This window comes from Nerophis ophidion, linkage group LG07 (genome assembly GCF_033978795.1).
Source record: "Nerophis ophidion isolate RoL-2023_Sa linkage group LG07, RoL_Noph_v1.0, whole genome shotgun sequence".
In the NCBI taxonomy this organism is placed as follows: Eukaryota; Metazoa; Chordata; class Actinopteri; order Syngnathiformes; family Syngnathidae; genus Nerophis; species Nerophis ophidion.
In genome coordinates, this window is record NC_084617.1 from 25441348 (window position 1) to 25452074 (window position 10727).

The following is a 10727-nucleotide window of genomic DNA, read 5'->3' on the forward strand; positions in this document are numbered from 1 at the left end:
GAATCGAATCGAAAAAAATCGATATGTTATGGAATCGTGACCACAAGAATCGATATTGAATAGAATCGTGGGACACCCAAAGATTCACAGCCCTATTAAACACAATTGTACACATTAGAAACAAAACATACTCATTAATCATGCACACAATCATTAAACACACACCAAAACAAAACACACAGTTGTACACACAACAAAATAAAACACAAATGTACACAAACCGAAATAAAACACAGAGTTGTACACACACCGAAACCCCCCCCCCCCCCCCCCACAATTGTACACACACCGAAACAAACAATCATTAAACACACACAGACACACACCTGAACTGCAGCAGAGCCCAAAAGAGGCCGCTGTTCCTTCCGATGGTTTGTTCGCCGGAGTTGATGGCGAGCACGTTGCCCTGAGCCGTCCACAAGACTGCAAGACACCGAAGGGTCAAAGGTCGCCTGAGGGCGCAGGGACGGCCGCCATACCTGCGGCGCCGATGCCCACCAGCACGGACGCAGTGTAGAAGCTCCAGGTGTACGGGTACACAAACATGGCGATGTAGCCGCTGCAGCGGACGACAAGGACGCTTGTTAGCGCCTCCAAAAGGGGCGGGGCTTGTGCAAGCTCACCTGTACAGAAGGCCGCTGAAGAACATGGCGAGCTGCGGTCCGATCACGGCGACCATGGAGGGCGCCAACAGGTTGGACGCGGAGAAAACGCCATAGATGATGGCCATGCTGCGGGGCGGCACCGGCACTCACACGAGGACCGACGCGGCCATATTGGGTGGGTGGAGCTTACCTGGTGTATCCGCTGGCGTGGAAGGAGGTGCTGTTGAAGCTCTTGATGACGGTTTGCTGCAGGGATGAAGAGGAGTCAGCTTCTGGTCTTCAGTCACGTGTTTGCCGCCTACCTCGATGTTGCCGCACGTCTGGAAGGCGGTGAAGATGAACATGAAGCCCACGCCAAGGATGACTATGTTCATCAGCTTCTTCCCTTCCGGACTCATTTTGAAGGATGGTCACCACTCCCTGGACATGAAGTTACCGGAACATCTGAAGAAGAAACCTAGAGCTCATTTTAGTACGTAAAGTGCTAGAAACTTTAATTCCATGACGTCATCTTTTTTTTTTTTTTACATTCCTAACGAGTACTTTTTTTTTTTTTAGAGGTGTTTCAGCAACTGAAAGTGACGTGAAAAAATATTTCTATGAAAAAGAACATTTATTTATCTTTATTTTGCCAGGCGAGTACAGCGACTTACCGAGCAAGGCGGCGGTTTCGGTTGAGCTTCTTGTTCGTCAGTTCGGACGCGGCTAGCAACTAGCACTTTGTCACCTATCGTCTCCCTGAAAGACCAGAATCCGACATGACGGAACCAAGGCGGGTTCTCCGAAGGTGTTCTCTTGCAGCCGACCTGTCCAAACCAGACGAGCTAGTCATGTGAGAACGTCAGCTGACTAGGACGCTGCTAGCTGTTAGCAGCTAACTGCTAGCAGCGTGTAGCATCAACGCTCGATGTACAACACATAAGGGGAACAATGAAAAGTAGCTCGAACCCATCCACATAGTCTGTAGATTTGCTGCTTTTTTTCTTTTTCTTTTTTTATAAACCTTTATTTATAGATTTCAACATTTACAAACAGTCGAGGAATACTAATCAAAGTACTGCCATATACATATATATATATATATATATATATACATATATATATATATATATATATATATATATATATATATGTATATATATATACACATACATACATACATACATACATATGGATACGTACATATACATATATATATATATATATATATATATATATATATATATATATATATATATACTAGGGGTGTAACAGTACACAAAAATGTTGGTTCGGTACGTACCTCGGTTTAGAGGTCACGGTTCGGTTCATTTTCGGTACAGTAAGAAAACAACAAAATATAAATTTTTTGGGTTATTTATTTACCAAATTTGTAAACAACGGCTTTATCCTTTTAACATTGGGAACGCTATAATAATTCTACCCACGTTAATCCACATTAAACTGCCTCAAGTTGTTGCTTTGATTAAATAAAATGACAAAACCTTTCTTGTACATACAAAAAGTGCAACATTAAACAGTTTCAAGTCAACTCATCATGCTTAATTTATCACAGCATTTGGGAAGCCTGTAGTTGACTTTAATTATACACACACACGCACGCACACACACGCACATACCCACAGCAAAAATGAGCTAACCTAACGCTAAAAGCTAATTAGCCTTCACCTCAACCAAGAACAATGAGAGAGCAGAGCTGCAGTTTAAGTTTCTAGAAGGTCAACGGGCTCATAGTGATGTTTGTAATAGTTGTGACTGGGAAGTGTTTTTTATAATTTGGGGAGTGTACGATGTCAGCTGCTCACCTGCTAAACACATATCTGCTCATCTCGACACCCGAGCACTGTCTCCATGCATTCTGAATACACCCTGCTGATTGTCTGTTACATCGCTCTGAATACGCCCTGCTGATTGGCTGTTACATCGCTCTGAATACGCATTGCTGATTGGCTTTGTATATAACCAATCAGATGGTTGTGTGGGCGGGACAATGCTGGGTGCTCACTGCTCGGACAGAGGCAGCTGCAGAGCAGTTTAAGACTTTAATTTACAAGCTCGTTCGATACACCCTCGTACCGAACCGAAACCCCCGTACCGAAACGGTTCAATACAAATACACGTACCATTACACCCCTAATATATAAATATATATATATATATATATATATATATATATATATATATATACATATATATACTTTATATATATATATATATATATATATAAATACTTTATATATATATATTTATACATATATATATACTTTATATATATATATATATATATATATATATATATATATATATATATATATATATATATATATATATATATATGAGTGGCCGTGCGCAACCCCAGGGGCCCTGGTTAAAATCCCCACCTAGTACCAACTTCGACACGTCCGTTGTGTCCTGAGCAAGACACTTCACCCTTGCTCCTGATGGGTGCTGGTTAGCGCCTTGCATGGCAGCTCCCTCCATCACTGTTTGAATGTGTGTGTGAATGGGTAAATGTGGAAGTAGTGTCAAAGCGCTTTGAGTACCCTTAAGGTAAAAAAGCGCTATACAAGTACAACCCATTTATTTTTTTATTTATATTCAAACAAAGTGCAAAGCCATAGGCTCACTCAATTTCAGTATATAACTTTAGAGCTTTGGGTTGGATTTTATTTTGTGCACTGCATAAACTTGCTGCGCACAGAAAATGAGTGAGTGAAGTGAAGTGAATTATATTTTTACATCGCTTTTTCTCCAGTGACTCAAAGTGCTTTACATATTGAAACCCAATATCTAAATTATATTTAAACCAGTGTGGGTGGCACTGGGAGCAGGTGGGTAAAGTGTCTTGCCCAAGGACACAACAGCAGGGACTTGGATGGCGGAAGTGGGGGTCGAACCTGGAACCCTCAAGTTGCTGGGACGGCCACTGTACCAACTGAGCTGTACCGCCTGTGAGCACGCACACCTTAGAAAAAACATTGTCCTCAACTAACACCGGATCTGGAATCATTTCCTCTAGATTTGGCCCAATTCTGTGTGAATATGAGTGTGAATGTTGTCTGTCAATCTATGTTGGCCCTGTGATGAGATAGCGACTTGTCCAGGGTATACTCTGCCTTTCGCCCGAATGCAGCTGAGATAGGCTCAGGCACCCACCGCGACCCCAAAAGGGACAAGCTGTAGAAAATGGATGGATGGACTTCAATTTGGAACACAGCATCATCATTTTCACAGCTTTTTGGTTGTTAGAGTGAGAGAGTGTTTTAACGTAGAGTTCTAATTCTTTTTTAAAGGCACGAAAAACAGGTCGGGTATTGAGAAACATACATTTATGAATATAAAACTTAGCACTTTTTTTTCATACAGTTGAGCTCATAGGACCAGATAGTACATACTTGCCAACCCTCCCGGATTTTCTGGGGGACTCCCGAAATTCAGCGCCTCTCCCGAAAACCTCCCGGGACAAATTTTCTCCCGAAAATCTCCCGAAATTCAGGCAGAGCTGGAGGCCACCCCCCTCCAGCTCCACGCAGACCTGACTCAATGTTGTGACCCTCTTAAACAGGACAATACTGCCATCTACTGTACATAGAATAGAATGTAAATATATTCTACATTTAAGCAAAGAAAGAGCTATTTTGTGAAGGGAAAGCAAGGTTGGTGCGCGGCGAGGGTCTTACCTGCTGGGGGTTGTGGCTGGTTGCAGGGTTTCTGGAACAAAAGAGCCGTGTCATCCCCCCTTCCGTCCTCTCGTACCCCCCTTCCCCCTCCCTGTGTCTTCCCCTGTGTGTTGGTGACCCACAACCCCACCCGCTCTCGTTTGAACCCTTGTGTCGTGTCGCTACTCTGACCCAAAGCCGCCCTCTCACCCCATGCTTGGGACAAAGTCAACCCACTGCCAGCCCAATGACTGCCTGGATCGTCCTGCCTGTCAGCCTGTCTGTCTTCTCCATCACAGGAATATGGATAGTATATGCCATGGCTGTGATGAATCACCATGTTTGTCCCGTGGAAAACTGGTCCTACAACGTGACCTGCACAGAAGAGCTGCTCCGCCCAGGCTTTCCCAAGACCTGTTGCACCATCCAGGACATCCCCCTAATCAGTAAATGTGGTTCTTTCCCTCCTGAAAGCTGCCTGTTCAGCCTCATCGGCAATGTTGGAGCCTTCATGGGGACGGCGTGGCGCAGTGGGAGAGTGGCCGTGCGCAACTCGAGGGTCCCTGGTTCAAATCCCACCTAGTACCAACCTCGTCACGTCCGTTGTGTCCTGAGCAAGACACTTCACCCTTGCTCCTGATGGGTGCTGGTTGGCGCCTTGCATGGCAGCTCCCTCCATCAGTGTGTGAATGTGTGTGTGAATGTGGAAGTAGTGTCAAAGCGCTTTGAGTACCTTGAAGGTAGAAAAGCGCTATAAAAGTACAACCCATTTATTTATTTGAGTGCAGTCAAGAAACATGCATTAGGGAGTCTGTACTGAAGCCCACAGTAAAGAGACGTAGTTTCATCACGTCGCCTGGTTATTGACTCCAACCCAATATATTACACTATCAACGAGCAAAATGAAGAAATACTCTTGCAAGTTACAAAACAATTGGAAACAAGAATTTCAGTTTATCCAGGAGAGTTCGAAGAGGAAGGCGTATTTTGCCTGTAAATTTTGTAGAACAGACTTTTCCATTGAATACGGTGGCCGAACGGATATACTCAGCCATGAAGCACAAAGGGTCCGCAGCGCAGCATCGTTCACAACCCAGTATTATGGCCCGCCTCGCAAATTGGAGACCCGATAATGTAACTTATGCTGAGACAAAGATGGCTTTGCTGATAGCTGGAAGCAACATCCCGTTCTCATTTGCGGATGTCTACAACAAATCCGTGAAGGATGTTCCCAGAATCGGAGATCGCTCGCCAATACGCAAATGGCAGAACAAAGGTTACTCAAATAGTGAAAGGTAAGTGTTTTTTTTTTTAATAACCAGCAAGCACAGTACAGTTAGTAGAACAACTGTGTTTTTATTACTGTGTATTTGATAGGTGCCGTCGGAAATTCAAAAACGTCTTTTATTTATATATATAATAAAATAAATATATATAGCTAGAATTCACTGAAAGTCAAGTATTTCATATATATATATATATATATATATATATATATATGAAATACTGGAGTTGGTGAATTATACGCCACCCCTCTTAACCACACCCCCAACCACGCCTCCACCCCACCCCCGACCACGCCCCCACCCCCCACCTCCCGAAATTGGAGGACTCAAGGTTGGCAATTATGAGAGAGTACAATCCGACAGATTAATCAGCATTTAGTGTTGAGTGGGAGGGTGGGGGGTTAGGGGCAAAAGCTTCACCGGGGTCTTCAGGTGAGCCCCCTCCTTCATTGGTGTTTTGTTGATAGGCCCACGACACCTCCGAAGGGCTCAACGGCGACATCTGGCGTCCCAGCTGTGCCTCCCCCCCCCCTCCCCTGCCTTTACCCCTAGATCAGTGGTTCTCAACCTTTTTTCAGTGATGTACCTCCTGTGAACATTTTTTTAATTCAAGTACCCCCTAATCAGAGCAAAGCATTTTTGGTTGAAAAAAAGGGATAAAGAAGTAAAATACAGCACTATGTCATCAGTTTCTGATTTATTAAATTGTATAACAGCGAAAAATATTGCTCATTTGTAGTGGTCTTTCTTGAACTATTTGGAAAAAAAGATCTAAAAATAACTAAAAACTTGTTGAAAAATAAACAAGTGATTCAATTATAAATACAGATTTCTACACATAGAAGTAATCATCAACTTAAAGTGCCCTCTTTGGGGATTGATTGTAATAGAGATCCATCTGGATTCATGAACTTAATTCTAAACATTTCTTCACCCAAAAAAATCTTTAACATCAATATTCATGGGACATGTCCACAAAAAATCTAGCTGTCAACACTGAATATTGCATTGTTGCATTTCTTTTCACAGTTTATGAACTTACATTCATATTTTGTTGAAGTATTATTCAATGAATATATTTATAAGGGATTTCTGAATTGTTGCTATTTTTTAGAATATTTTTGAAAAATATCACGTACCCCTTGGCATACCTTCAAGTACCCCCAAGGGTAGGCGTACCCCCATTTGAGAATCACTGCCCTAGATGTCATTTAGCAGCCCAGTTTGGGTCCTTTCTCTTGAACCATATCCATCTGCTACTTCGTTCAGCAGCATGCGACAGCGATATGACAGCCCGCCGGAAGGCATGACCTATCAGTGTAAATCCAAATAGCACATCTTTAAAACAAAGCACAAATTTGTCATGAATATTTAGATTTGTTGCTTTGACCTAGCCCTTCTACTTCCGGGTTGTTTTAACTATCACATGACCGATTAATAAACACGTTATTTATCTACACTCCAGTTCGAGATTCTGAACGTTTCAACACAGACTCACATACTACCATCCTTTTATTATACATAATGACGAATATTGTGCAGTAAATTCATTATTACAATTAATACATATTAATTGTAAAAATAGGTTTTAGGACGGTTTGCAACTTTTTTTTTGTGATACATGTTTTTTTCAAACCATAAACTATAACAAGAACACGACATGGTCAATAAATGGGAATAAAAAATAAGCTATTAGTTTATCTGAATATTATTTTCAAATTCTAAAAAATAAGATTGAAAAGTGGACAATAACGCAGAGTAAAAACATAGATATATATATATATATATTTTTTTTTTTTTACAGTCCGGCACCAGAACCATACGTTTTTTATTTCAAGCCAAGCAAAAATAATGTGGTGTCGCATCTTATATTTTTGTGCATGTAAATACACACAACATAAATATACTCGTAAATAAATATACACAACACCACAGTATTTTTTTATCAATCTTGAAATAACAACTTCCGGTTTTGGCGTCTTAACATTTAAAAATATCTGTTTTTCGTTTCTATTTAATGGTGATTTTTATTTTTGTTATATAAAATCTAAAATGCCCATTTAATTCCTTCACCGTTTTTCACACCAAGTTATTGCTTTTCGACACGATAAAATAAGAAGACTGTCAAAAGACGAAGCCAACTTTGTTTTAGATTAACAACAGAGCAGTCTCTCCACATCCGTGGTTTACTAGTACAAACATAACCCACGGGATACGTTCAGTCAAAACCTGTCCGACCGAAACTCTCTAACAATAAGTAAAGTTCCCTGGGTGACATATGTAAACCCACTACAAACCCATTGTTTTTTGACTGTATTTTTGTATATAAAATGGCAGTAAACCAATTTTTTTTTTTTTAATTCCCATGCATTATAATATAATTCTATGACCAAGACATACATTTCAGCAGCTACTGTAAGTTGAGGTGAGGTCATCAATTGATTGGTAATAACTTTTTGAGCAAACACAAAGGTAAAAATGAGAATACCTGTCAGAGAAGACATAGAAGCATAAAGAAGATATTTAGGGTGTTAGGCAAGTAAATGATTGTATTGATTCAAATAGATCCAGGAAGAAAAGGTGAGGACTGATGTCAAGTGAACATTTTAAACATACGTTTGAAATATATCCTTTTTTTTTTTTTTGTCATGAAAAAGGGAGGTTTTTGTGGTTGGTGCACTAATTGTAAGTGTATATTGTGTTTTTTATGTTGATTTAATAAAAATAATTTAAAAATATATATATACTTTTTTTTTTTTAAATAAAAATTAATAAAAAAAATATTCTGTGGCCCGGTACCAATCGAGCCACTGCTCTAAGATACATCTAAGACATGTCAAATATGTCAAAGACATGTTAAACTAAAGTTCCAATGATTGTCACACGGGCTTCACGGTGGCAGAGGGGTTAGTGCGTCTGCCTCACAATACGAAGTTCTTGCAGTCCTGGGTTCAAATCCAGGCTCGGGATTTTTCTGTGTGGAGTTTGCATGTTCTCCCCGTGAATGCGTGGGTTCCCTCCGGGTACTCCGGCTTCCTCCCACTTCCAAAGACATGCACCCGGGGATAGGTTGATTGGCAACACTAAAATTGGCCCTAGTGTGTGAATGTGAGTGTGAATGTTGTCTGTCTATCTGTGTTGGCCCTGCGATGAGGTGGCGACTTGTCCAGGGTGTACCCTGCCTTCCGCCCGATTGTAGCTGAGATAGGCGCCAGCACCCCCCGCAACCCCGAAAGGGAATAAGCGGTAGAAAATGGATGGATGGATGGATGATTGTCACACATACTAGGTGTGGAGAAATGTGTCTTCTGCATTTGACCCATCCCTTTGTTCACCCCCTGGGAGATGAGGGGAGCAGTAGGCAGCAGCGGTGGTCACGCTCAGGAATAATTTTTGGTGATATAACCCCCAATTCCAACCCTTGATGCTGAGTGCCAAGCAGGGAGGTAATAGGACCCATTTTTGGTGTCTTTGGTATGACTCGGCCGGGGTTTGAACTCACAACCTACTGATCTCAGGGCAGACACTCTAACTACTAGGCCATTTGGAAATTGTAGGGAAAAAAATAGTGCTGACATTGCACTTCATAATAGAACTATTAAACAGTCATTTTGAACATTTAACTCATAACTCCTTTACAGAATAAACACATTTGAAAAAACAAGTGCAACTGTACTTATTTGCACAAAAGTGTTAACATTGTATTTCCGTGTCATATTGCATTGTAACTAGTTCCACAGCATTTTCTATCCTGTTCTTACATTATCTCATTGATCTCATCTCATACTGTATGTGTGTTGATGCATGCGTACACAAGAAAAACAAAACAAATACACGAACATAACAATGAACAGAGTTGTACTTTTTAGATGTCAAGGCCCTATGCAATATGTACACATATTCTTAATATAGTATACATTTTAATTGACCTTTATTTGACTGTCTTTTTGTAGGTGGCTAAAATACGCCGTGCTGCTCACCGTCGTCTAACGTTATGTTACTGTGTGTGATACATTGGCTAACGTAACGTTATGCATAGGTACCTCATGCAACCCTGCTTAAAAAAAAATCACTTGACAGAAAACTGCAGTGGATGCAACAGATTGCTGTGTTTGCAATGACTTTATAACCATATATCTTATAAGTAGATGCAGCATTGGCTGCTGTGACGCGAGAAATTCAGCCGCCATCAGTGGTGATGAGAAGCCGGTGAGCAGCCTAAACTGCTGCTGCAGCAACAGAGATACAGTATATAGGTCTCTAAGATATATAAATATCTAATGTATTCATACATTGTTTATGTAGGATAAAGGCATGTCTATATAACCTAATCATTTTGTTTCTTCAACTTAAAAATAGTTGACCGTTTTGTTCCCCCTTCTCTGGGATTATATTCCCAGTTTTGATGTCGGAGGTCTGGTCATTTATAGCATATAGGAATATTCTATTACTGTTAAGCAAACTATTAATAATAAAACACGCCAAAACATGTGCACGTATGACAAAAAAACGCCTGAAAATTAATAGTGTTCAGTGAGGTAATATCAATTAAATGTGCTGACAGTTCATTGCTCCTGTCAAATGAATTGCACTGAGTGGAGCGGATCACCACTCTAAGAGGGTGGCCCGCGTCTCGTCATTGCAAGTAGGCAGTAGCGCTCGATGCTGCGTACCCTTATAAGATGTCTATGGTTTTAACGTTAGCAGTGAGTTTACAGCCTCACTGATTTAACTACACAGCAAATAAAAGTTACGTTACTTTGCCAATAAACGTTATCTTACATTCACAAATTACCGTTCTTTGTGCAATTTCAAATGTCGAACGAAGTTGGAAGTTGTTGAGTCTCTATCTGTAATCTTCAAACCGCATGTTTTGCATACTTCAATTTGTTTTTTGTTGACCACCTTGTAGTTTTAATACCCGAACAAAACTATTTTTGGCATCATTTTTCCTTACTAGCAAGTTGTTTGACAGCTCTTCTTCATTGGTTGTCCTGCAATTTGATTGGATGAATGTTGTGGGATGAAACCAACGTGGATGTAATTTGATTGGATGTTGTATTAGATAGTACTAGATAGATAGATAGTACTTTATTGGTTCCTTCAAAAAAAACAAAAAAAAAAGACAGCACACACGCTGACAGACACACACGTACACAATGAAAGATACGGAGCGC

General features: G+C 40.7%; 1 protein-coding gene across 1 annotated transcript in view; it reads right to left on the reverse strand.

Annotated features, from left to right (window-relative positions):
* mfsd11 (major facilitator superfamily domain containing 11) overlaps nucleotides 1–1541 on the reverse strand; it is a 10281-nt gene extending 8740 nt beyond the window's left edge. The window contains exons 1-6 of the mRNA XM_061905761.1: nucleotides 1259–1541; nucleotides 908–1049; nucleotides 796–851; nucleotides 624–731; nucleotides 480–559; nucleotides 327–423 (exon numbers count right to left, since the gene is read on the reverse strand). Of these exons, the coding sequence (XP_061761745.1) occupies nucleotides 327–423; nucleotides 480–559; nucleotides 624–731; nucleotides 796–851; nucleotides 908–1003 (437 nt within the window). The 5' untranslated portion in view covers nucleotides 1004–1049; nucleotides 1259–1541. The remainder of the gene's footprint in view (nucleotides 1–326; nucleotides 424–479; nucleotides 560–623; nucleotides 732–795; nucleotides 852–907; nucleotides 1050–1258) is intronic.
* Between the last annotated feature and the right edge of the window lie 9186 nt (nucleotides 1542–10727).